At 55.5% G+C, this 26036-nt stretch overlaps 4 protein-coding genes across 4 annotated transcripts in view; 3 read left to right on the forward strand and 1 right to left on the reverse strand.

Moving 5' to 3' along the window:
* Positions 1-446: 446 nt before the first annotated feature.
* On the reverse strand, positions 447-14891 carry LOC123381831 (neural Wiskott-Aldrich syndrome protein-like). The gene is made up of 3 exons (XM_045044100.1): positions 14657-14891; positions 1148-1270; positions 447-608 (listed from the first exon to the last, which is right to left on the reverse strand). The coding sequence occupies exons 1-3, from the start codon at positions 14798-14800 to the stop codon at positions 447-449; spliced, it is 429 nt and encodes a 142-aa protein (XP_044900035.1). The 5' UTR covers positions 14801-14891.
* The window catches only part of HOXB3 (homeobox B3), a 56482-nt gene continuing 31042 nt past the window's right edge, over positions 597-26036 (forward strand). The window contains exon 1 of the mRNA XM_011289180.4: positions 597-699. The gene's annotated coding sequence lies outside the window, so the exon portion shown is untranslated. The remainder of the gene's footprint in view (positions 700-26036) is intronic.
* HOXB6 (homeobox B6) lies at positions 5998-9439 on the forward strand. The gene is made up of 2 exons (XM_006940250.4): positions 5998-7481; positions 8539-9439. Exons 1-2 carry the CDS (start codon positions 7067-7069, stop codon positions 8796-8798), a joined length of 675 nt encoding a protein of 224 aa, XP_006940312.1. The 5' UTR covers positions 5998-7066; the 3' UTR covers positions 8799-9439.
* Positions 9568-13942, forward strand: HOXB5 (homeobox B5). Its single transcript, XM_003996746.5, has 2 exons — positions 9568-12017; positions 12705-13942. The coding sequence occupies exons 1-2, from the start codon at positions 11456-11458 to the stop codon at positions 12950-12952; spliced, it is 810 nt and encodes a 269-aa protein (XP_003996795.1). The 5' UTR covers positions 9568-11455; the 3' UTR covers positions 12953-13942.

Consider the following 26036-nt stretch of genomic DNA (forward strand, 5'->3'; position numbering starts at 1 on the left):
GAAAAGAAGATGGCGACTGAGAAAAGGGTTGCTGGTGGAGCAGCCATGAAGAAATGCAATAAATTCCTTGTTGTTTTATGAAAATTTACAACTTTGTGATAGAAGTTTATGAGTGGTTGAATCCAGCGATTGGCCGGCGCCGGTCATGTGGCCGGGCGATCGTGAACATGAACTTTTTATCATTTCCCTGGTGGTTATAATGCAGCATTCTTTTGGACACCACACCTAGGTCGGAGCACTGTCGTCCTTCAGGGCTCCAGCCTCTTGATATTTTTATACTTCAGTATCACTCGATAAAGAAAAAGAGAGAGAGGAAGAGAGAGGGAGAGGAAAGAAGAAGAGAGAGAGAGAGAGAGGGAAGGAGGGGTGGGAATTACACAAAAGAGAGAACCAAAAATAATTTTAATTTCTAAGTTGATTTGCTTGCTGATCTGGGATTTTAGTCATCATGGAGGGTAAATGGACAATCTGCCCAGGACTGCAGCCTGATACCATTTTTCAAAGCCAGAACTTACTCCATTTTCTATGCAAATGTCAGAAAAGCGAAACACCCTCTCTCCCAAGTCAGAGAAGGGGAAGCGACGGCTCTCAGGTTGGGACAATATTATCTGGAAGATGAAGAAGAAACAGAACGCTTTTCCCCCCTCCTTCCTCCTCACCCCTATCAATCGGAGGAGAGAAATCCCAAGGTCTACAAAGGTAAGGGAGATTCTACAATTCTCTTCTTATTCTTTTGCATCGATTTTGTAGGGGGTGGGGCTTGGGTTTGTCTCCGTCTCCCCCCCTCTCTCTCCAAGAAGGGGGCTGAACCCCACCTCTGGGCACTTCAGGGAGAGGCTTCCCAGGAAATTCGGTGGCCGGAGAGAGAGGGGTGGCTGCTTCCTGGAGGGGGAGCCAAGGCAGGGAAGACGGGAGGAGGAACCGAAAAGGGACCACGGAGGCGAGCTCTAAGTCGCCTTTTTAAGCCGGGAAGGGAGGCTCAAACGAGGGGGCTGCAAAGGAGACGATGGGGGCGTCTGGGCTCCAGGGCGCCCTAGAAGCCTGTCGCTATGGCCTCTGTGGGTGCGCGCCCCCTCCCCCTCCCACCACCCGCCCCCCCCCCCCCCGTTCCGGCCTCCCCCAGTTGCCCCCCGCGCAGTTCTCTTGCCCGGCATGGGTATCGGCGGTTTCCCGGCGGCATTGGCACAAGGGGAGGTGGTGCCGAGGGACGTTCTGGTCTCTGGAGGGCCTGGAATGTCCGCAGAGGCCCGCGAGGGCGAGGAGGCGGCGGCTAGAGGGACACAGAAAGAACAATTCACAGAGAAATGCTCATTATCTCCCTTACGGAGACATTTTTGAAATTCAAGGGCTGTGGGTGGAGGCACCAACATCGAGGGAGACCCCCTCCCCCCAGGAAGCCAGCCTGAGAATGCCCAGGTCTGTCGCCACTCCCGCAGGAGGGAGCGTCGCTCTGCAGGGAGACAGTTTTGTGGTTTTTAACGCGGTAGGTCACAGCGTGTTGGTGTCTGTGCAATATTGATTCTATTACTTGTGTTTTATGGGTGTGTGGATTTCGGTGGAGGAAATTGCCATGTGCGTGTCTCAGGTGGGAGCACCTCAAACTTTCCCCGGATCCAACCGCGGTGATTGTGAAGAAGCTGTGGAGTGTGTTGTTGTGTTTGAGGCTTGTACACAAAAACAAAAACAAAACAGGGAGGGACAGAGAGAGAAGAAGAAGCAGCAGCAGCAGCAAATCAAAAAGAAAACCCAGTTAGGGAACCTGATGGTGTCCGGACTGGAGAGCTGCCTGGCGCTGAGCTCAGACAGCTAGTCCTGTCCCTCCGGCGCCTGATTTCATTCTCCAGCCAGGCCTCCTGGGGGTGGGGAGGAGGGGGGAGAAGGATCGTTGGGAGGGAGACCGAAATTCCTAAAGTAGCTGGTGGGGTGGAAGAAGGGGAAAGCTGGTGAGAACCTAAAAACAGAGTGAGTGGGAGGGCTTCCGGGGAAGCTGCCAGTGGAGAGATAAGCGGTTTGGGGCGTGGAGGGCAGGAGAGACTATGATTTAGTTTGGTTTGCACGAATAGGTGATTGCTTTCCTCTTTTTAAAGACCAAATGCAGAGCGTTCGGCCTGGGGCCTCTGGTGGCCCAGGGATCGCGGGGGATGGGGGTCGGTAGGGGGATATTGGCATTCTGGATCCTGAGCTGGGAAGAGAGGGATGCAGGCCACTTGTGGCGCGGGAAGGGGGTCCCTGGAGGCACAGGTAGATGCCTAGAAGCAGGCCCGGACTGGGTACCTGCGGGGACCCTCGGCTGCACATCGAGAGAAGTTCTCGGCCAGCACCCACGGTACTCGGGGCCTATTCTCAAAGGAAAAATTCCCCAAACCCATCCAGACTGAAGGTCTTTTTCTCCTGTAGTCTTGGTGTGGTTATAAATCATCCCTTAGACAGTTTGCTCTGACCCAAATTATGCGGTTTGCTGCCATCTACCGTCCGTTCGGAGACATGCGGCTTCGGCGCCGCAAGCCGGGCGACACTCACTGCCTGAACCGTGCGCGACGCCCGGAGCCCCTGCTGCTCAGGTTCGGCGGGTTGCGGGGACTTCGGGCCCAGATTGTCGCTTTCCGCTGGATCTTGGTACCCGCCATTCCGCGTGTGGATTAGAAAACAAGTGTCCCTTCCTCCTGGCCCGCCCCATTCCAGCTCCAAACCCAGCGGCTGGCTGGGAAGGCGGCTTTTTCTAGGACATATTTAAAAAGGACTAATACTGCATCCCGCGGGCAGGGGGCCCTGAACCAAAGGGTTGGGGGATCAGAGTCGAGAGTCCTCACCCTCCTACCCCTCCAAGGCTACAGAGGGGACCATCCGGGCCGCTCGGGAGATGCGAGGCCAAGGCTGTTCAAGGTTTATTTGGTTTTCTTTTCGGCCAAAGGAGGGGGCCAGCAGGGGAGGCGCCGGTCCCGCAGTTCCACTCGGCTGTCTAAAGACAGACCGGGTCTGTGTTCTCCGGGTTGGCCGGTGAGTCCGTGGTGAAGGAATTGAGCCGAATTTTCTGGAAACTGTTGGTGTCTGCAAGTGAGTGTGGGTCCCCTCCCCCATTCTCGACCGTTTCAAGCAAAATGGACACAAATATGCTTTGGGTAAAAATCGGGAGTGGGAGCAGGGATCAATCATTAAGGAACCAGACCATGGTGATTTCTGTTCTTGCAGGACCCCTCACACCCGCTTAACCCGACTGCTCTCCCAGAAGGGGGTGGCGAGGGCAGGGGTACGGGGCCTCCGCTGCCGAGTTTGAATATTGGCCCCTGTCTCACGGGTTACTGATTAGCTCGGGCTTTCAAGCCGCAGGAGGAAGCTCTGGCCGCTCCTTTCAAGGTGCTGTGGCCCCAGTTCCTGGGCGGGGGCTCCAGGAAATTGCCTGCGGTGCCAGGCAGGCCGAGGTGTTACTAGGGTCTGGGCCAGAACTGCCGAGGTGGAGGGGGGCCGGCGGTGCTGGGGGGCAAACCCAGCGGCTGTGGCGCCTCCAGAGTCTGGACCACAGGAGAGCTGCCCTTTCAGCATTTGGGCAGAAAGAGTGACTTTCCGAGGCCAGAAGGCCCGGCCCAGTGCGGAGGCCCCGAGGGAGCCTGCCCGGAAAGTCTCGGGCCCCTCTTTCTCGTGGGCAATCCGAAGGACAGGTAGGGAGGGAAGGTGGCTGGTACAGGGGGTTGAAACACTTTGGGGCTCCTGGGGTGCCCATGGACCTGGGTGCCGGGAACAGGGAGAGTGAGCTGAGCGTCACCGCCCATCCCACCCCCCAAGATCAGAGACGGTGCCGTTCATTTGCATAATGGAAATGAGGTCTTTGTACCGGCGCTTTGGGCGGGCTAATTTTAAGGCAATATCCCTAGTAAACAGCTCCCCTAGGTTGGGAACTCCCTCTGGGAACATTTATGTTTCCCAAATTCAGAGAATCACAGAGTCTAGGGGAAGAATTGAGTCGAGTTATTTTCATTCGCTCCATCCCAGCCAGAATTGGGAGTGGGCTGGGGGAAGATGTCCACAGCCCAATGAGCCGGAGGTGGGGGGAGCTTTGTAGCTGTGAGGAAATGGGAAACTTGGACAGTGTCTCAATCCTCCTCTCCTCCGTACACATACAGGCAAAAACCCCTCCCTGAGGTTACCGGTGCAGGAGAATTTTACTCAGTTGCTGAGCACAACTCGGACATTTCCCTGGGAAATGAAAATGCGTGCGCATCCAGAGGAGCTCGGATCTACAGCATAGAATATTACAATTATAAATTCTGCCTGTGGGGTTTCTGTACAATCCTTCTGTTGCGTACTCAAGACTTGGTACACATTTATATCCATCTCTCTATATACACACTTCCTCAATGAGGCTGGGAGAGACACCCCAGACTGGCAGACGGCTGTGCCTGCTGGGTATTTACATATTCCCCCTTGGAGACAGACAGACGGCAGTGGACCGAACCACAGACAGATTCGTAGAGATCTGGCTCCAGAGACCAGGCGGCCTCTGGCCGGGCCCTGTCTGCTCTTTCTCCCAAACAAACGGATCAGACGAATAAACGCTCATAAATACCTCTGGGTTTAGATAAGAGCGATGAGGCGCTATTTCTTTTCATGCCGGACTCCAGGCGCCCAGGCCCTGGTTCGGGCTCCATCTCGTGACAGGCAACCTGCAGAGGTGAGGTTAATTTGGGGCTGTGGCTCTAAGGATAAGGAGATTATTTTCATGCTTCTGTATCAGGGAAGTCTCCCTGTCTTACAGCATCCTACTTAGTCCCGACTCCACAGCAAAGCCCACATTGTGCATTTCTAGGAAGGGGACACTGTGACCAGGGAGGAGGCAGGGCAGATATGGCCCAAGGCCTAGCCTCAGTGGCAAGGAGGAGGGAGGTGCATACAGGCACCTTCCTGACCTTGCTCCCCCAGCCCAAATGTTCCCTATTCCTCTCTAGGAGTTGGCCCAATCACAGCTAGATTGGGGCACTTAGGATTCTTCATCATTAGAAGACTTGAGTTTATTTTCTTGAATTTTGATAACCCCCTCCCCCCCCCCCAAGTTGGGCTAGGAAGTGATTGGTGGGACATCCAGGGATCACTATGTGGCCATGAAGGTATAGCCTAGAAGTGTTCCCGAGTTCCGGGATCCTTGTAGGCCACTGTGCAACCAACCAATTTCCCACTTTTGGTCACCAAGCTCAGCCCTTTCCCTAGTATCCCAACCACTTTCCCTAGTATCTTGTGTCATCTTTAGTGGGCAAACCTGGCCCACAAAAAGGAACCCAAAGTATGAGATAGCAGACAGTCAGCTGGCCCCTTCATCATCAGATTTTGTCACACATCCTGACTCATTCCTGAACTCAGGTCTGAACATTATCGACCTTTAGTGCCTGGCTTCCATGTGCATAGTTAGAATGTTGAAAACATATTGTGGTTCAGTCTTCCAGCCTGGCTTCAAGGCTCATTTTCCTTAGATGAGAGAGAGAGAGAGAGGGAGAGAGAGAGAGAGAGAGAGAGAGAGAGAGAGAGAGAGAGAGGAACAGAGATGAGCACTCTTTCTCACACTCAAGCCTGTGCAGCAGCAAAGCTGGTGATACAAATATGAGATGTGGGAGGGACTGGAGAGACACTGAGTCTGACAGAAGGGTGGTGAGCCTCTGGAGAGGGGATTCGGGCTGATAGTTGTAAGCTGCCTGCTGAGTCCCCAGGAGGACCTGAACACCTCTCCCTCCTTATAAAACTAAGCCCAAACCGAGTCTTGGGAAAAAAATTCATTTTAAAGAGACCTGCCAGCTTCTGGAGAGACCTGGAAAAGGAGCAAGGTCCCCTCTTTTCCTGGCTGTCTCTGATTGCCTCAAATATTAGGCAGTTTTGAGGACCCAGAATTGGAGGGGGAACAATTTCTTCCCTGTACCCAGATGTACTGAGATATCTTTGATTCTTAGGAATCTGTAGCCCAGGATATTCTAATGATTTGGGGGGTAGGGGGTGGGGGTGGAGTGAGGGTTGCAGGCAGGGTAGGGATCAGGGGAACCTAGGCTGGGGGATGTCCCTTCCTCTTCCTCTCCTTCTCCCACAAGTGAAGAGAAGGCTATTCCCTTTCCCCAGTGCCCCTTCCCATTCCAAGAGCAAGCAGCAGATGCTGGAACCAGGCAGGACGTCTTGGGCAGCCGCCGTAGCCTTCCAAGAAGCTCCTAGCCTCGCTTAGCTTAACCTAGCCACAGAGCCGGAGGGAGAACCTTGGGCTCAGACCCTCCTATTTCCCAGACTTCTGGGTCCTCTGGGCTCTGGCCTGCCCTTCAGACCATAAGAATTGTGAAGAAGCGAGAATAATAAACCCAGGCTTGGAGGAGACAGAGTAGACCTGAGAAGCAGGAAAAACAGTTTTCACCTGGGAAGGAGAGTGCTTCCTCTTCTTCGCCTCTCTTTCTGAAAGCGATGCTAAACAGTGAACTCTTCTTCTCTACCTACACAAAACCCTAGAAACAAACCTTTTCCTTTAGTTCTCTCCTCACCACGCGGAGATTCATTCGGGGGACATTTACCCACCCTTCCCTTGAGGGAACGGGGCTCAAGCCACGCAGGGGTTAACTTTTCTGAAAACACAATTAACTTTTTCCTATCCTGCGTGGGGAGGGGAGGGATATATTTATTTAATCACTGGGGGATGGGGTGGTCTCAATCCAAATGCTCCCTCCTCCCTCCAAGGCACAGACGCCTCTTTCGCAGATCCTACGTAGGTGGAACAGGACGCGTTGTGTTGTCGGGGAGAGAGAGAGAGAGAGAGAGAGGAGAAGGAGAAGAAGGAGGGAAAAAAAAAAAGGTTGATAGGTTTGTGCGCGGGTCCCTCGCGCGGGCTGCGCTCCTCCTGGGTGCTATTTGACAATTCCTGCCTCTGCCATTGGTCAGTGTTGGATCAGATGGTTGTATTTCCTTCTGGCCCTCACTGGCACCTCGCCATCCCCCCTCAGCTAAAACCCAATCTCAGATATACTACTAATAGGCGCGGCGCTCGGACTATAAAACACAACAAATCATAAACCCGGCGGAGCAGCAGCGGCCGAGCGCGCCTCCCCTCCCAATGAGTTCCTATTTCGTGAACTCCACCTTCCCCGTCACTCTGGCTAGCGGGCAGGAGTCCTTCCTGGGCCAGCTACCGCTCTACTCGTCGGGCTATGCGGACCCGCTGAGGCACTACCCCGCGCCCTACGGGCCCGGGCCCGGCCAGGACAAGGGCTTTGCCGCTTCCTCCTATTACCCGCCCGCTGGCGGCGGCTACGGCCGAGCGGCGCCCTGCGACTACGGGCCGGCGCCGGCCTTCTACCGCGAGAAGGAGTCGGCCTGCGCGCTCTCGGGCGCCGAAGAGCCGCCCCGGTTCCACCCTGAGCCGCGGAAGTCAGACTGTGCGCAGGACAAGAGCGTGTTCGGCGAGGCGGAGGAGCAGAAGTGCTCCACCCCGGTCTACCCGTGGATGCAGCGGATGAATTCGTGCAACAGTGAGTGAGCCCTCCCGCGGCCGCCCCGACCCCCGCGGGCCCCCACCCCCGGGGACAGAAGTAGCGCCCCCACCTCCTTCCCGCCCCCCCCCCGGGGTGCTGGGTGGGCATCTCAGTTAGGAGCTAAGGGAGGACTGGGCGCCTGCCCCGGGTCTCCCGCTCTGTCCTCTGGCCCTCAGGAGTTACAAAGTTTGCAAAGTCCCAGCTGCACTGGGAGCCAGGGGGAGCGAGTGGGCTCTCCCGGAGCGCCACGCCGGAGCCGGATTCCGGGGCAGGGGAGGGGGCAGGGGCCGCAGCCACTGGCGTGGCTTTCCCTCGTGCCCCCAGCCCTGGTCGGGTCCCCCACCCGAAGACGGTTCCATTAAAAACGGAGTGCGTCATAGGAAGGGGGGCGGCGTGACGCTGGCGAGGGAGAGTTGAGTCTGTCCCGGACTGTGTTTCCCTGGGGGTCCGGGGCTGGGGAAGGAGGAGGCACCAGGAAAGGGGTGGTAGTCAGAGGAGGGAGGGCGAATAAGGCGAAGAAAGGGAGAGGGAGCAGGCGCAGGCAGGCGGAGGGGGAGAGAGGGAGAAGCAGGCGCCTGGGTCTCAGGTTGGATTATTTGTCGGCCTGAAGTCCCAAATTGATGTCCATTAGCGGGACACGAAAGTGAGGAGCCGTTAATGCCGACTATGGATCGATCCACGTCATTACGGATTAAGGGCTGGAATCTATCACAGGGTGGTGGGGGAGCCGGATAGATGGAAAGAAAAGATGAGGCTAGGAAGAGACACACCTGGCCAGTCCTTCCCCAGCCCCTCCCCCTCGGCTCAGGTGGGATTTTAAGCCCTCCTCCCATCCCCCACCTGGAGTCTAGACCAGAGGCACAGGCCTGGGAGGCCCGGAGGGAATCTGGAGGGGGCGCTGGAGGAGTGAAAGAGGGGGGCGGGGGGAGCAGGGAACTCTCGGAGAGCGGAGGGCATCCCGGGACAGGCTAGAGTCCATGTCTGAGGGTCGAGTGGGGGAGGGGGTTCTGGCCCCGCCGACCCCAGGCCTCAGCATCTTCTCTCTGCGTAACAGGTTCCTCCTTTGGGCCCAGCGGCCGACGCGGCCGCCAGACCTACACGCGCTACCAGACGCTGGAGCTGGAGAAAGAGTTTCACTACAATCGCTACCTGACGCGGCGGCGGCGCATCGAGATCGCGCACGCCCTGTGCCTGACCGAGCGGCAGATCAAGATCTGGTTCCAGAACCGGCGCATGAAGTGGAAAAAGGAGAGCAAACTGCTCAGCGCGTCTCAGCTCAGTGCCGAGGAGGAGGAAGAAAAAGCAGCGGAGTGAAGGCGTTGGAAAGGGAGGGGTACGCGAAGGGAGCGGCCTGTGGGGAGCCGAGGGCCTCGGAGAGCCCCGAGAAGGCTCTGCGGGCGGGGGACCCGGGGGACCAGCTCTCTAGCGCACGACACGTGCGGGGGGGCCCAGCGCTCTCTGGACGCCCCCGCCCGCAGAGCTCTCATTGGGTGCTGGGAGGCCCTGCCGCCTGAGCCCACCCAGCACCCTGAGCGCCCCCTCCATCCCTGCGGGACCCGCTTCAGCCCCATCAGGCTCCCCTGCGAGAACTGAGGACCGGACTCACTTGATGTTTCCTGGAAGCAGAGCAAAACGCTCTTGTCCGTGTCGCGTCTCATTTCGTCCATGTCCCCGGTGCACGGTTCAATGGTAGATTCGCAGTCCCCTCAGCGGGGGGCCTCGAAGACTCCCTGACCCCAGACCTCTCTCCCACCCCCTCCCTAAAGCCACTGGAAGGAGCACATACTACCTAGAAGTAAGAAGAGGAGCCTCAGAAGAAAACAAAGTTCTATTTTATTAATTTTCTATGTGTTGTGTTTGTAGTCTTGTCTTAGCTCTGGACGTGAAATACTTCGGTAATAATATTAATATTATTAATAATGATGATGATAATAATAATAAAGACGTTAAAACTCGCCGCTCGGTCACCTCTGCTCCTCCCCTGCCACTCCCCCACCCCCAAGGCCACCCCATCGTCCCAGTGCCGGAAACTCCGCAGCAAAGGCTGGAGCCCTGGTCGGCCCCAGCGGGCCCGACACGACTCAGAAGTTACAGTTGAGATAAAGGCTGGAGCGGTCCCGCCCAGGCTCCCGCGCCGCGCCTCGCCAGTGCTGAGGCTCCAAACAGCCTCTCCTGGTGCACACTTGGGGGACGGAGAAGGGCCGTTTCCCTCTCATTCTCTAGGTTTTCCTCGTTTGTCCGTGGCACGAGGGACGACCGAGGCCCCGAGCCCGGAGCCCCTGCAGAGACAGCCAGGAGGGTCTGGCGCCTCAGCAGCGCCTTGCTGTCCTCACGATCGCGAAGCCGGTAGCCTTTGGCCTGTCCACATGGCCTGATCTCCTCCGGCCTTGGCCCTCGGCTCCCGGCCCGTGCCTCTGGAGACTAAAATCGGGGCCACCGGGTATCTCTCCGCGCGCAGCTGAAGGCTCCAGGCGCCCCTTCCTGCCTCAAGCAGGAGCTCATCGACAAGTAGGGGAATTTGAAGGCGCCGGCGGGCGCGGGGTGGAGGGCACGACTTTCCCCTGCTCCTTGGACACTTGAGGGCAGGAGGCCAGGTGATGGGGCATTTTGGTCTCATGCCCTCAACCAAAAAAACGACCCATTCTCTCCCCACCCCCACCCTCACCCAGGCAGCAATCTGCAGACACTGTTTTCCTTTCTTCCTCCTCCCTCTCTCTCGCTTTTTTATTTTTAAAGAAAATAGCCATCCGGCAGAAGGAGCCCAGCTGCGGCGGTCTTTGGCCGCCCAGCGTGCTCAGCAAGGCGCCGCTGGTCCTCGGAACCCCTTTCCAGGGAAGATGTGGGCCGCGGAGCACATTCTGAAACTACCCAGATGCCAGCAAGGGGCCTTCAGTGGGGCCTCCCAATGCAATAGCGGGCATCTGGTGCAAGGGTCTTGCCTTCATCCCAGACTCTCAGAACCCCAAACCCCAGGCACCTACTCTGCTGCCGTTTTCCCCTAAACTAGGCCGCTTAGCCCCAGCCCTGTTCCTCCTCTGGGGTCCCTGTCCTGCTTTGCCATTTTCCGGGCCTGGGCTAAGGATGAAGAGGAAGTCAGGAGGAGGATCCCAAACTTCTAAAGGGCACAGAAGTGAAAGCTTCTCCGTGGAACCCTCGGCCCAGCCCTGCCAGCTCCGCCTGGACGCTATGCATGGGCCACAGCAGTCCAGGCAGGAAGCAGGCCGGGCTGAACTCAGGGGGAAACGCATTGCAATAATTGTTTTTCACACATCTTCCAACCCTCCCCCCCACCATTTCCTTCCCCAACTCGGAGACTTGCAAAGCCCACATAAGGGAAAAGCGACTCAGTTTTTGATCATTTCATCCAGAGTGAAAATATAATAATAATAATAATAATAATGACAAGGAGAAGGACACCAGTAGTCTAACACCACTTTCAAGAAAGTGGGTAAAGGCTCAACTGGGTCCCTCCTCTAAAAGACTCAACTCTGCGGGTGAGCCTGGCCCAGGTTTCTTTTCTCGCCCGGCGTTTGCAGGGAGCCAGCAGGGAGGCAGCGGTCGCCGCCATGGCAGTCTGCGGCCCGCGCTCCCGCCGATCGCCGGGAGGTGGCGCGCTCTGCTCAGAGGCCGCCGCCAACCTTCTCCCGGTTTCTCCCCCTTCTCCTTTTTTCCCCCTCTCTCGGAGGCTCGCATTGAATCGGCCCTAACGATTCTCGGATCGTCATTATTTGTAACCATAGAGCATGAATTACCTCTTGAGGTCATCAGCGAGAATTTACGACTGGTCAACAAAAGCACGTGATTCTCTAACGCCCCCCCATCCCCCTTCCAACCCCCCCCCCCATATTTGGCCGCATACATAGCAAAACGAAGTACAGTGCATCGCTATAATTCATTAATACATCATAAATCGTGAAGCACAGGGTTATAACGACCACGATCCACAAATCAAGCCCTCCAAAATCACCCAAATGAGCTCGTACTTTGTAAACTCCTTCTCGGGGCGTTATCCAAATGGCCCGGACTATCAGTTGCTAAATTATGGCAGTGGCAGCTCTCTGAGCGGCTCTTACAGGGATCCCGCTGCCATGCACACCGGCTCTTACGGCTACAATTACAATGGGATGGACCTCAGCGTCAACCGCTCCTCGGCCTCCTCCAGCCACTTTGGGGCGGTGGGCGAGAGCTCGCGCGCCTTCCCCGCGCCCGCCCAGGAGCCCCGCTTCAGGCAGGCGGCGTCGAGCTGCTCCCTGTCCTCGCCCGAGTCCCTGCCCTGCACCAACGGCGACAGCCACAGCGCCAAGCCCTCTGCTTCGTCCCCCTCCGACCAGGCGACCCCGGCCAGCTCCAGCGCCAATTTCACCGAAATAGACGAGGCCAGCGCATCCTCGGAGCCTGAGGAAGCGGCGAGCCAGCTAAGCAGCCCGAGCCTAGCTCGGGCACAGCCAGAGCCCATGGCCACCTCCACAGCCGCGCCCGAGGGGCAGACTCCGCAGATATTCCCCTGGATGAGGAAGCTTCACATCAGCCATGGTAATTGTCGCTTTCGCTCCCTTTTTTGTCTTCCCCCGGCTTTCCTTCTCTGCGTTTGGGGAGGTTGGGGGGGGGGGGAGGCGAGGAGAGCTTGGCTTTTCCTCAAATATAGATTTATTTTTTTTTTTCCGGGGGCGAGAAGTCTCTAAGAGGGTCCTCACAGCTCGGGGGATAGAGCCAAAGAAGGTCTAGGTCTTTAGCTGGGGAGGAGTATTTTTAATCATTTGTCTCCAGATTCGGCTAAGGTTTTATTCGCCCAGCTGTACTAGCTATAGGATGAAGGATGGGGTTTATGTAACGTGGGGAAGGGTCGTGCTTAGCCCCGAAATTTTGAGGCTGCTGCTAGCAAAGGAGGGGCGAGCAGTAAAAGGAGCTCTCCAGGGCAAAAGTGCAGCCGCTCTCCTCCCTCCCGGGGCGAGCGGCCGCCTGAGCCCAGCGAAGGGTGAGGCACAGGGAGGGAGCAAGAGACAAAGCCGGGCGCATTCACTGCCGGCAGAAGTGGGGGCTGCAGGAGAAGGGGGTGCAGAAGCGAGCTCGGATGCGGGCGTCTGGAGTGGGGAGGATTGGAGCTGCGGTGAGCTGGGTGCCAGGGACGCCTGGGTCCTGCTCCACGCCCCTCTCCCATCCAGTGCCCCCCTCCCTTAACCGGAATAACATTGCCTCGCGGCTCTACTCTGTCTGCTCCAGATATGACCGGGCCGGACGGGAAAAGGGCCCGGACCGCGTACACCCGCTACCAGACCCTAGAGCTGGAGAAGGAGTTCCACTTCAACCGCTACCTGACGCGGCGGCGGCGCATCGAGATCGCCCACGCGCTCTGCCTGTCCGAGCGCCAGATCAAGATCTGGTTCCAGAACCGGCGCATGAAGTGGAAGAAAGACAACAAACTGAAAAGTATGAGCCTGGCTACAGCCGGCAGCGCCTTCCAGCCCTGAGCCCGCCGGGAGGAGCCCTGGGTGGCCCAAGAGCCCTTGCCGCCCCCAGCCCTGGCCCCTCCAAGCCTCCCTGCGCTGCCACTGCCCGCTGGGGACCGGTTCCCACGAGCCTGCCTCGCCCCGGCCTTGTGTTACGATTTTTCGTTCGGTCTTAGGTCTTCCTGTGGCTCCCTCTCTCCCGGACTGGTTAATCTTGTTATTATTGTTAATAATAATAATTATTATTATTTTCCCTCCATGCTCCCCACGCCCCTCCACTCACCCCAAATCCGCCAGTATTTCTGAATGTTCGTGTCTGTGGTTGCACTCCTTCCCCCAGGAAAGAAAGAAACTCGCATGTTTAATGTGAACTTTCCCCTCCCCATCTGTGTTCTTCTAACTTATTTATAAAAGGATGATCGCTGTAATTTTGAGTTTCAGCTTGAAACTTCTCTAAGGGGCAGCAGTTGAGGTGGGGTAGTGCGGCAGCGCCCTGGCCCAGCTGAGCTGGCCTCCGCGATGGAGTCCATGACTGTCTCTTTCCACCCTCCTCCTCCTCCCTCCCCACTCCCCAGGCCCAAGTCTCCCAGTGGCTTGGTCCTGGGGTGGGAAGGGGGCAGGGAGGGCCAAAGAGGGTGATATGGAGAAGAGGGAAGGTAAACCTTGAGAGTAAGGTTCCTGCCGCCTGGGTAGGCCCCACAAGGCCTGGCCTGGGAGTGTAGGGAAACAAAAATAATCCTCAGTGTAAAATGTCTTGTGTATTTCTCTGTGAGTCCATGGGTCTGGAGTAGAGGGCCCAAACCTTGTAAATATGGGGATAGTCTGGGTCAGACCCATCCCCTCCCCACCCCCCCACCCCCAGTTCGCTTCTAAGACCATTTGTAGTGAGTGAGTGGATGCTGTGCTACGTGTGAAATCTGTCTTTGCCTTTGCCGGGCCTGTCTCAGTGATTCGCTTTTGGTATTTGTTTGTAGCTTTCCTTGAAGTCAAATAAATGTTTCCCCTACTCCACTGCCCTCCCACTTGTCTTTTCTCTGGGGGCCTGCCTCTCCCATCACTGGGCACACCCTAGACCATTCTTGACAGATCTGGGGTGTAGGGAAGGGAAAGCAGGGTGCTTGCCAGCAAGCAGCCTCTCTTAGCCACCTACATCCCTGGCTTGGTCAGCGGTACTTGGGCCAAGGGATAGGCTTTCCCCCGTCTGGGGGACTGGGAGGCCCAGAAATCCCACACGGGGCTGGAGTAAGGGAAAGGCCGAGCTGGACTCTACCCTGGCCTTCCACCAGCCAGCCAGAAAAGCCTCTAGAAACCTCTTCAGGGAAAGCAGTTTAGGCCTAAGTCCTGTTAGGAGGCTCCTGGCCTTTTGGGAGTGGTACAGGCCTGCTCAGATCCCCTGGCTCCTGGCCCAAATCCCAATTCAGCTCTGCCACCCACTAAGACCAAAAAAAAAAAAAAAAACAAAAACAAAAACAAAAACAAAAAACAAAAAAAAACAAAATCAGCTCAATTTCAAAGGTTTTCTCTCAACCTCAGTCTTCTCTATACTTATCAAGGGCTCCCTCTCTCCAGGGGCCCAGCTGACCTTCCTTCTTGATTAGGAGTTGGGGTCCCTCCTGAAAGACCCCTGTTCCCCTGCCAGCCCGAGTGGCCCAGGGTTAGGGCCCAGTCTTCCTCCATCCAAGTCCGCCTCCACCCTGAGTACAAGAGTCAAGTCTGGACACTTACCCGGTCAATCCCTTCCAGCTTGGCCCAACTTCTTACAGGACTTGGGGGGGGAGGGGGAACTGGTGAGGAGGCAGCCAAGGGTCGTAGAGGCTCTACTGGGCCCTCCTTCCCCCTCACCCCTTGACTTTGTCCCCCTTTGTCCATAGCAAACTATCCCAAAAGTCGCTATGACATTTAGATGTCAAATGGATAGGGGTTTTATCTCGAAGTTAGATCGTAAAAATCGCCGAGAAGTCAGACAGATACCCCTCACTGGCTCGAGAAAGTCACGTGAGGTCCATAAAGTTAGTTTTATGGTTTTGGGGAGTTGACACCGCGCGGTATATTTCACATTCTCCAGAATGTTAAGTGACACTTTAACTGCTCGCTGTGGTGGGGAAGGGGGCAGAGGTAGGTGAGCGCTCTCCCAGCCCAGAAGGCGGTGGCGGCAGCCCAGGCCCCGGCGCTCCCGCGGTAAGTGGCTTCCAGCTTTCGCTTTCTCCCCTCGCAATTTTGGGGCTTGGAACTGGGGAAGGAAATCTTGCCTCCGGCCGGCCGCAGGGCTGTGAGATGATAAGGTGGGGGAAATTTAGTCTGCGTTTTGCACCGAGTCCTGACAGGCTGGGTGTCTGAAGTGGGGGCACTGGGTTCCATAAGGCCTCAGCGGTTGGGGTGCCTGGTTTGTATTCGCAGGAGTGTCTGGCTCTTTGTGGGGAAAGGGGCTCGTGGGGGCTCCTTCGGTGCCCTTGGAAATTTAGGGGGCAAGAGGGAAGGGTGTGTATTACTGAAGCAAGGGCCCCTTGTGGGGGGGCCACTTCACTGCTGGATATCTTCAGACAGACATCTCCCCACCCCCAGGAAAGAAACTTTATGACATTCATTTGTCAGGGGTGTGTGGGGGCGCGCGCGGCTGGGCACTTTTATCTGGATACATCTGAGCTGAGAAAAAGCACCCGGAAGGCTAGCGCAGCTGCTGGGGGCTGCCTTGCACTGGGGCTCTCTTTGGCTTTCAGATTTTTGAACCCTATGAAAGGGGGTCCCTGCCTTTTCTCCAAGGCCTGTTGGAGGGGGTTACTCAGGATGGGGAGCGCGGCACTTCTGCACCCAGCTTCAGCTTGTTAATTCCAAGCCGACCCTTCTGCTTGGCTCTAAGTAGGGTCAGAGGGGCACAATCCCCTCAAATTCCAAACCTAATTCCTGGCCAGGAGTGGGAGGGGGGGGAAAAGGAGTGCTTCTTCCCTTGCCTGGAGGAGTTAGATGTTGAAGCAGATCCCTGGCAGTCCCTCCATAAATAAAACTTGCTCCAGAACACAGACCCCAACTGTCCGGAGGGGGGGGGGGGAGAAGGGACGCAGGAGCTGGGAGAGAAAAATCAGAGGTTCTCTCTTTCCTCTCCTCTCTCGCCCTCTTCTTTTCTCTCCACCAGACCCTTAAAAGCCCCTTTGTTTTGTGGCACCACAAACCAGAGGGATTTCATCATTTGACCCCCAGGGGGCCTGTTATTTTCTAAGAGTAAGTCACCCTCTTCTAAAAACCAGAGGCCTCCTCTCCACCAAACTGACCACCGTCCTCCCCCCCTTTTAAGATCGACGGGGTCTGCCACCCTGTTACTCCTGTTTTTGCCGGCCTGCCAGCTTATCAACTCCTGTGGATAGTTCCTCAAATTGGACATGTGGCGCCTTAAGGGGCTTCTGATCTTTGGGACAAGGAGAGGGCCACAAGATTCCCTTCATTTCCCATTAAAGGATGCCTGCCCTCTGCCTCTCTCCTCTCTTCCCTGCAGCCACTCTCTGTTCCCTGAGCTCTCCAGTCCCTGCCCAGGCCTGACTTAGGAGAGCCTTCACAGGTTTGAGAGCAAGGAGGACAGAGAGCTTGGTGTCCTCACCCTGATTTGAAGATGAATCTCCCCAAGAATGATGAGGCATTGGTATCCCTTGGAAAGGAGACTCCGGTCAGTTCCCAAAGGATCCTCAGCATCCTTTAAGATACCAATATATTTTGGAGGCATAGCTTCCCCACGCTCCCACTCTGGACAAGGCAAATGAGTTGAGTAAGGTGCAGAGGAAGAGTGCAGCAGGGGCAGAATCTGACCTGGGGCCTCCTGGGAAACCCCATTGCCATGTGCCCTGGCCTCCCTCCAACGCCGCCTCCTTCTCTCAGAAACCCCAGACCACCAGGCCTGCCTTGAAGATTTTTTTTTTTTGCCCCCTTCCATGTCAGCTCTGCAAACTCTGATAAAGAAACGTGTGGGGCTGGTGTCCCAGGGACATCTGCTGGGCATATCTAGACAGATTTTCCGGAATGGCAAAAAGAAGCCCGAGGCGGGGGTGCCCACTTCCTCCCCGGAGGCCAAAACCCTTGAAGGGTCTGGTCTCCTCCTCTAAGCAGCTCCTGAAGACCCTCCGGCTGGGTTTTCCTCTTCTCTACTTTAGGTTGTCTGGGCAATGGTCTCCCTTAAAACCCAACAAGGATGTGTTGGGGGAGGGGGTGAGAGGTGGGAAGGGGTTTCTGGTGCAAGGAGCTTCTTCTCCTTTGCTATAGCCCCCCCTCTCATCCCCCCCCCTCCGCCCCCGCCCCGCCCTTCCCTCCAAGATGTTCTTTGGGAAAGCTGTTCCCCAGTCTGGAGGACTCTTCTCTCCCTTCTCACCCACTTGCTTCCCCTCCCCGGCTGAGCCCAGGCCTCAACCTTGTGAGCTACAGGCTGGTACCCTCTGGCCAGATCCTTACGCCCATCCTTCCAACTGCCCAGCACCCTCAACCCCCGGCAGGGCGGAGGAGGCAGCCAGGGATTGAGGCCGCAGTTGCCCTTTCCCCCCCCAAGGCCAGCCTGACCAGCACTCTGCAGACAATTTGATTTTGATTTTTTTGGTTTTGTTTTATTTGGTTATTTTGTTTTGTTTTGGTTTGTTTCTCTGCGCCACGGGGCGGGAGGAAGTATAAAGAAGTGTAAACAGGAAAGCCAGCCGGCCCTGGAGTTCTTAGCGCCCATATTTCATCGGCGGCTTCCTCTCCATAACTGCAGCAGGACACTTAACCCTTCCCTGGCTGTGAGAATGTATTCCCTGGGGGGGGGGGGGTGGGGACAGGGTGTGGGGGCAAGATCCAAATAGAAGCTCCTTTCCCCGGCCCGGTTCCTTTATCCCTGGGGTCTGAATGCTGGGGCAGAAGCCAAGGATTTGGAGCAAGAGGGAAAACAGACCGCTCTCCCAAACTCAACCCCTTCCAGGGCAGTGAGGAGAAGGCTCTCCCTGCATGGGCTTTTCAGCTTGGGGACCAACTGGATCGACCAAGGAGGACAGAGCTAGGGAGAACCCCTCCCATGCTTTAGGGTCACTCTCTCCATTTTTGGAGTTTCTAGAAGTAATCAGATTTCGAGGCTGGGATCTGCCCACAGCAGGATTTATCGATTGCTGCAGCGCTGTTACACATCCATATTAATTAACCCAGACACCGGCCTGGAAACTGAGCTGCTTGGGGAGGAGGAGGAGGGGAGAAATAGGGGCCCCTTAAGGAAAATGGACATTTCTCCCTAAGTGCCCCCAGGGCCCAGATTGGAGAGGCCTTCTCCACCAGAATCCTGTGGCCTTCCCCAAGCTTGATGTCCCCGCACTTCTCAGCAGGGGCAAGCGTGCCTTCCTCCCCACAGTCAGAATCCACACACAAATATTCTCAGGGGTGGAATTAAACACCCCTCAGGCCTGACTCTTCCTTGTCAGAGGTAGGCTGCCCCAGCCCTCCAAGGGATGGATCCTTTGGTGGATATTCGCAGCACGACCTTTCTAGAGGGCTTCACGCCTCCTCCCCACCTTCCTTCCAACTTCCTCCAGGTAGAAGCTTTTTTATGGTTTGGGGGCTTGTTTTGTTTTTAGTGTTTGGTGGTGGTGGTGGTGGTGGTGGTGATGGCCTTCCCCTTCGTCTTCCCCCTCCCTCCAAAAAGTGATTAAAATCTGTTAAAGGATTTAATTAAGACAGTTAAATGAAAAGGAAGGAGGCGCAAATGAGTTGGGGGAAAAAACCCACACCAAAGCTATTCTCAACGATTAAATCGCCATTTTAACAATATAATGGAGTTTGCATCCTGAAAGGGGAAATCAACGCTCATATCTCATCAATAATTCATAGAGTCCGGGATCACGCAGAGGTCAGCAGACGGGGCCGAAGCGCCGGCCTGCTTGGGGCTCCGAGCCGCTGGAGCCGCTGCCGCATACATTACGCGCCGCGGGCCGCGCTGCCGCCACCTCCGCGGCGGCTTGGGCCGGGGACGCGCCTGCCGACAGGTTTAGGCTGATTTTCGGATTTTTCGTTCTTCCTTTTGGTGAATTTACTGAGACCCAGATTTCGGGCTCCCAGAGGATGTGGGGGATTTAGGAGACGGGAGAGGACTGGACTTGGGAGCGATTTGGGACCGGTCGCACCTGGCATGTCACCACCTTTCCAAGTTTTAATCTCTTCTCCACCTTTTTTTTTCTCCGTTTCCCTGTCTCAGGCGTCTTCTGTCCTGTCTCTTCTCTCCCCACATTTCCACTTGAAGAGGAAGATGCACTCGCTGCAGCTTCTTCTAGCTTCTCTTCCCCGGGGAAGAGGCTCCCAGGCTGCCCGGCCGGGTTCTGGCCTTGCAGTCCGCGTGGTTACGGGCTGAGCCCACATAGCTGTGGCCCTGGTTTCGGCCTCTGAGCCTTGACGCTGTCTTTGATTATAGCGATCCCTGACCTCGGAGCCCTGTGGGGTAGGGATGAATGTGCCCAGGGAGGAAAGGGATCTCGCAGGCCCCAGTCCGGCTTGCCTGGTCAAGATGACCCCCGGGCCAGGTGGGAAGGGAAGGATTCAGCTCGGAAGGCAGCATCTGGAGGAAAAGTAGAGGGAAAGTGCCAGCATGTGAGAACATCTCCCCTTGGAGCTTGAAGGCGGGATGCAGGATAATCTCTCTATTTTGGAAATTCTGCAGGCTTGTTCCATTCTCTGTGTTTGTGCCTCTCTAATTTGCTCTCTTCTGTTTTCTGACTCCCAACGGGCCCCTAGAGAAGGAGGAAGGAAACCTGTCCCTGTGAGAGGTGGGGTCCTGAGAGGGGATGCTTGGGCACAAGGGAAACCGAAAGAGCGCAGGTCGCCCGTATGGCCGCTGCGCTGGCCGAGAAGCAGAGGCTGTAACGTCCCCGAGCTGCCAGTAGAGTCCGCCTTAGACCAAGTTCACAGCCAGGCTGGGGCCTCTGAGGCGCCAGCGAGCGGCCGTGCAAGGTGGCCCCGGGCCCCGCTGGGTCTCGCACGGCCTGGACACTGAGCTCTCTTTCCAGCCCTTTGGGGACTGTGGCTCCCTCCGCTCTCAAGGAACCCTTGCTCCAAGCTCTCTCCACTCTTCACCCCAGAAACTCCCTCCTCCAGGTCAGCCGACGCGTCTTACCGCGCACCCTGTGTGTCCCCACGCCCAGCACCCGCGGCCCCACTCGGGGACAAGAATGGAGAGGATGGGTCATCCAAAGCCTTTCCAGGCACTCCACAGGAGAGACCGGTGGAAATGCGGGAAGTGGGGTGGCGTTTTTGTTTTTGTTTTTGTTTTTTTTCCGAAGGAGCTATTTAATAATCAAGACTCCTCTTCCCCAGTGCTAAGGCCCTTAGTGGAGGTTGGGGACGGTGGTGAGCGGGGGAGGGGCACGAAAAGCGTTTTTGCGCTTGGATTTCTGCAGCCGGCACAGCAGAATGAGATCCTGGGCCGTGAGGCCAGTGTTATTGCCAGAGGGGTCGCAAAGTTGGAGGGTCAAAAGTTTACAGCGTGCGTGAGCGGGCGGCGGCGTCTAGCGGCGGGGGCGGGCTGGGCAAGGGGAGGAGGCTGTGTGAGTGGAGAGAGAAGCCAGGGAGCAAGGGGTGCTGGAGGTATGGGAGACGTGTGCTTGGGGAGTGGGGGAGCAGAAGTGGGGTGGAGAGACTGACACCTGGGAAGGGAGACACTGGAGTAGAGGAGAAACCCTTCTCCAAACCCCGGAGCTGGTGGGGTGGGGGAGCCGCACAAAAGAGCGCTGGGGGCATGGAATCCTCTGCGCAATTTTCTCTCCCAAAGATAACCTTTGAGTCACCATATAAAATTTAATTAAAACCTACCCAGCCGCACACATTAAAAAAAAAAAATCCAATTACCCACACGTCCTTGCAGGACATTTGATGGGGCCAAAGAAGGCTTCCAAGGTGAAGGCCTGATTCTCACCAACATCAGCCCCACCCTGCTTCCCCTAAAGGGGCCAAACAGCTGACTCCCCCAACTCCCCCCTTTGCCCCCAGGCAGGCCTGTTTTTCAGGGTTTCCTAGCCCCCAGGCTGGGTCCAGTCAGCTGGAGTCCATGACTCCTATGGGCTAGGACTGGAGGGTTTCTGAATTCCCATTCCTCTTTCCAAATTGCTTGGGTTTAAGAAGGTGGATATTGAAAGAAGGCTGGCTTGCTAATCCTCGCACTCTCCCAAACCTCCACTTGTGTGTGCATCCAGAATCCCTCTCTTCCTATGTGGAGGAGGGAGGGGAAATGAGAAGGAAAAATACTGAATGGCCTCACAGAGATCTTTTTAACTGGAGTTGAAACAAGCGACCTGAAATGAACCTCCAATCCATGCATTAGGCTGCGCTCATAAGTAACGTGTTTACAGGGACTCTGTAATTATAACACCAGGGCATATGCCTATTTTTGGTCTTTAAATGACTGTTTGTTGTGTTATGAAATGTCTTCATCTTCTGTTCTAAGCATTGGGTATAGGAGGTGCGCTGTGGGTGTTTGTCCTGAGAGTTTTCATAAAGATGCCTTTTGAAATATGGCCGGAAGAGACAACAACTTAATGGCAGATTTTACATCAATTTGCCCCAGTTTTTGCCTAACCAGTTGGGTGTGGGTCCCCATTTCTACTCAGCCTTGGGACACGTTTCTCTGAGGAGTCAGGCCAGGAAGGAATTCCTGAAGTCCAGAAGGGGTAGAGGTCATAGCCGGAACAGGAACTCCTGTTCCTCCTCTGTGTCTTCTTCCTCCTTTCCAGGACAGAATGCTAGCAAATTTATGGTTCTGTGGACTAGCCTGGAGGAGCCAAAGGGCCTGGGCTGGAGAGGCCTCGGGAAGGGGAAAAGAGGGTCCTCAGCCATTCTGGCCAAACCAGGTGTTTGGGGATGTTGTCTCCCATCTCCCTGGGCTAGGGGGGTGTATCTCCCTGCAGACACTCGCCCTAGACTTAAACTGGGTGGAAGGGGAGTCACCTGACCTACCTCTGCTGGGCCGTTGGAGGCTGGAGAAAGGGGAAAATGTGTTGTTGACAATCCACCAATTCTAATCCTTGAGAGACAAATCAAAGAGAGTCTCTGAGTATTTTTAATGCCTCCTTGCTTTATTCCAGTACCTCCTTGTGGTGGTGATGGGGGTAGGTAAAAAGAGTTACTGTATAGATGAGAAGTGGTTTTAAACAAAAAACGGGGGGGGGGGGAGTGGAGTATTGTTTTGTTTTTAAAGGGAAATTAAGGCCTCTGAAAGCCAAGTCCCAAGCTTTGACCAGCACAGTCCAGCTCCTCTCTCAGGGTTCTCTGTCTTTCCCAAATGTGCTGGCCTATGGACCAATTCTCACCCCCACGAGGTGGAGGACTCATTCCTGGGGCCCTGGAGCCTCCAAAGTTTGGGCAGAAAGGGGGATATCTCTGGCACTGGGGAATGGAATAAAGCAGATAGAGTATGCAAGGGGGTGGGCATACAGGCCCTACCAATGCAGCCATTTAATAGTGAAGGCAGGAGGGAAGGGGGCTCCGGCTCAGGCCTGCTCTCAGGGACCCAGATCCCGAAGGCCGCTTCTCCAGGAGCCATCCTCCCTCATAGGCCCCAAAAGGAGTCCCTGTGGAATCATCCTACCCTCTCCCACTTTTCCCTGGGAACCAGAACTGGCAAAAATACAGGAGTGATGGAATATCAAGGTGAAGGTGGGGCAGGCTGAGCCCTATCGGAATGGGACTTTTTTGGGGGTGGGGGTTGGGTGAAGGGAAGAGAAGGTTCTGGCAAAAAAAAAAAAAAAAAAAAGTAGAGCTGGGGAGGATGAGCTGAATCAAATTCCTACTCCGTCATTTTTCTCCCAAGTAATGACCTGCGCAAAATTCAATATGACCGAGCGAACTGCGCCAGCGTATTATAGTAACTGCCTGCTCGTGGGGGAGGCCCGGAGAGGGGTGAACCGTAGGTCACAGCGTCTAAAAATTATTAAAATGTTCGAGAGCCTCGTGACGCGCCTAGCTGTTTAACAAAGACTGACAAAGTATGAGATTAATACGAAAACTTGCGCCTCAAAAACAAAAACACATCAAAAAAAAAAAAAAAAAAAAAAGTCTTGTTCCGGCCTCCAAGGAGGCCCGGAGCTGCTGTGCCCGCAGCCGCGGTTCGGTTTTCCGGACACACAATAGTGGACAAGAGCGAGCTCGTCTGTGGCCGAGCGGGCCCGAGGGCGGGTCTGCGGGCCGGGAGGGCCGGTGAGTACTCTTGCCCGCTCCCTCTCTGGGCCTTCCACTCCTCGGTGCGGCCTCCGGTGCGCGGGCCGGCTGGGGGCTCGCCTCCTCGACCCTTCGGTTTCTCTCCCTCGCTCTGTGCCCTCTCCCGGGCGACAAAAGGTAGACGGATTCCGTGCGGGCTGGGCACGCCCGGGACAGCGAAGGGGGCTGAGCAGTGAGAGGTCACTCTAGCAACCTGTGGCTGCCCGGGGGGGAAGGCGGCCGGCGAGCCAGCGAGCGAGCGGGGAGTACAGGGGAGGTGGCTCGGGATGCGCGCGCAAAGCCTTTTGCTTTTTCTTATTTTTATTATGACTACGCCTGTTAGCATTCTTTTGAGGGTGGAAGGGAGAGGCAGCCCCCGGTTTTGGTGAAATCCGTCTAGGGAGTGGCTGATAAACCTTGTCCTCCACCCATCGCGGCTGCACTCGGCTGGGGGGGGGGGTGCGGCGCCTCCGTGGGATGGGCAGGTGGCGGCTCCCAGCGCGCAGAAGAGAAAATCTCTGCGCTCTGTCCCTAAGATCAGCCATACCCAGCCCCGCAGTGTCTCTGTCTCCCATACCTCTCTCTTGGGGTGCTCCGAGCACCTGGGCTGCATCCTTTGTGAAGTGCAGAGCAACAGAGAGGCCCGGTGGCCGGCCTAGCGGCCCTCCCCAAATTCGGAAAAGCCGACTGAGTTGGACGGGTTTCAGAGAGCGAGCGAGTTGAGAAGGACAGGAGGTATGGGGTGGGGGAGGGGCCTGGCCAGTTGGAATGGGTCGTGGAACCCCTGACTAACTGGCCTTTGATAAGACTTGGAAAGATCCCTGCTTGAGGTCGCGGGGCTGGTGGGGGTCCTACCCAGGCATTTTGTCTGTGGGCCCAGGGCCAGACTCTAGTAGTCTCTCTAGGTGCCCATGTGGGGGGGTCTATTGGACCCTCTCTTGGCAAAGATCATTAAAATATAAGTGTGGTGTGGTGTGGTGTGGGGTGTGTGTGTGTGTGTGTGTGTGTGTGTGTGTGTGTGTGATTTTTCAAATATATGCAAGTCAGCCTGGCTGGGCTGGGAGAGTGTTGTTGTTAGAAATCGGGCCCGGAGGCCAAAATTGGCAATCTGGATTTAGGATAGAAAATCAGAGGGTCTCTGGACATAGTTTCTGGCAAGTGGGAGCACTCCTCTTACCCACCTGCAAGGGTCCCAGAATTGTGGATGGGCAGAGACTTCTGGAATGTGATGGTTAGAGGGTTGTTTGTGTGTGTGTGTGTTATCGCTGTATTTGTTAATGAAATTGATATGATTCTGACTTGCTCACCAGGGATGCAAGTATTTCTCAGGGAGATGGGTAGGGAGTCTGGGCAAGGCGGAGGCTTTCTCTGTGCCAATTCCCCTAACCCTGTGCTGGCCCTCAGCATTCAGTCTAGGACCCAGCTCCCTCCAGCCCAGTCCCCAGTCTCCCAGTTTAGTATATTCAGCAGTTACTGGGACCTTCAGGAAGTTCATTCAGAAACCCCAGGTTCCCCCAGGTTTCCCAGATCCCCATTTTGGTCGCACTGCCAGCGACCCTAGCAGGTGGCAGAATGAGCAAATTTAGACAGAGAGAGTCTGCCTGGGGCTAGGGAGGTGGGAGAAGCGGGGTTCCTTGCACACTTCAGGGATTATCCCCCTTTTCTGGCCCCAGGAGGTATGGGAGTTTGGGAGGGGCCAGAATATCATCTGGCTGCATCTTTTATGGTTCCTCATTGCCCTTCATTCGGAAATGAAACGCCTTTGATCTTTTTCTCAGGTTGTAAATGGAATTGCCCGTCATTAAATATCCGGGGCCCCATCTGTTTGGTCTCCCAGCATTTTTCTTTACAGCTGTTTCTCTCTCTTTTTACCATTGAATTTTTCCAAAAGGACTTTTATGACACCTCCTTCACACCCAGCCGCCTCTCCCTCCTCCCTTTGCTGAGAGGCGCCTTGGAAAATATCTAGATATTCGTTTGATGGCAAACTAAAGGCTTCGAGGGGCATGGAGGAACCGATTGGGGTTTTGTTTTTCTTAAAAAAAAAAAAATAAAAGTCCTGGGGGGAGGGGAGGGGCGCGAGGGCACCCAGAAGGGCCTGATTCTGACTATGCTGCAGCCTCAGGATGACCCTTCCTCCTTTTGTGCTTAGCTAATGTTTACATCTCATAATTCATGCGCCGCCCAGGGTTGCGCCGCGGCCGCGGCCGCGAGGTTCGCGTCCCTTTGCGGAACCGGCGGTTTCAATTTCTCTCTGATAGAAGAGAAAGAGAGTTGAAAACCTTGTAATCCCCAAAATGGACCCGCAGTGCCTTTTCCTGCTCCCAGAGCTCAAAAGTAGAACAAAACGAAATAAAATCAAAGCACTGAAATCACACCCCAAACGAGAAGAAGGCGCGCAAAGTGGGAGAACTGGAAAATTTCTGGGCCAAGAAGATCTGTCTGTCTTCTGTATATACCCTGTAGATCCGAATTTGTGTAAGGAATTTTGTGGTCACAAATTCGTATCTAGGGGAATATGTAGTTGACATAAACACTCCGCTCATTTTTTTCCCGAAGAAAAAAAAATTTTTTTTCCCAAATGAGGACCATCCGGTGACTGACCACACGAAGACTCCTTCCTTTTTCTTTCTTCTTTCTTTTCCTCCCTTACTGGTTAGAGACAGAGGAATCATCTACCTGAATTCTCCCACGCCTGCCCCTGGAAGGCTTGGTCCCTTTTCGCTTCTCTTAATAGGTTAATATTGCTGGTGGTGTTTTAATTTTATTCTCTCCCTCAAGCCCACTAATTCTCTACTCCGGGATCAGGGAGGCTTTACTGAAAATCCGGGGGGGGGGGCGGGGAACGACTATCGTCGTCAGTGGGCGAAGGCACAGAAAATCGCTTTTCAAACGGATGTTGAGGTCTCCTTTTCGTTTGGGATCAGAA

Source organism: Felis catus, chromosome E1 (assembly GCF_018350175.1).
Source record: "Felis catus isolate Fca126 chromosome E1, F.catus_Fca126_mat1.0, whole genome shotgun sequence".
Classification (NCBI taxonomy): domain Eukaryota; kingdom Metazoa; phylum Chordata; class Mammalia; order Carnivora; family Felidae; genus Felis; species Felis catus.

Coding starts and splice junctions, on each gene's coding strand:
- HOXB6 (XM_006940250.4), top strand. CDS start 7,067: ATGAGTTCCTATTTCGTGAACTCCACCTTCCCCGTCACTCTGGCTAGC. Junction 7,482..8,538: donor GCGGATGAATTCGTGCAACA/GTGAGTGAGCCC, acceptor TCTGCGTAACAG/GTTCCTCCTTTGGGCCCAGC.
- HOXB5 (XM_003996746.5), top strand. CDS start 11,456: ATGAGCTCGTACTTTGTAAACTCCTTCTCGGGGCGTTATCCAAATGGC. Junction 12,018..12,704: donor GAAGCTTCACATCAGCCATG/GTAATTGTCGCT, acceptor TGTCTGCTCCAG/ATATGACCGGGCCGGACGGG.
- LOC123381831 (XM_045044100.1), bottom strand. CDS start 14,800: ATGGACAAAGGGGGACAAAGTCAAGGGGTGAGGGGGAAGGAGGGCCCA. Junction 1,271..14,656: donor AGCTGGAAGGGATTGACCGG/GTAAGTGTCCAG, acceptor GTGTCCCTCTAG/CCGCCGCCTCCTCGCCCTCG. Junction 609..1,147: donor ACCGCCGATACCCATGCCGG/GCAAGAGAACTG, acceptor TTCATCTTCCAG/ATAATATTGTCCCAACCTGA.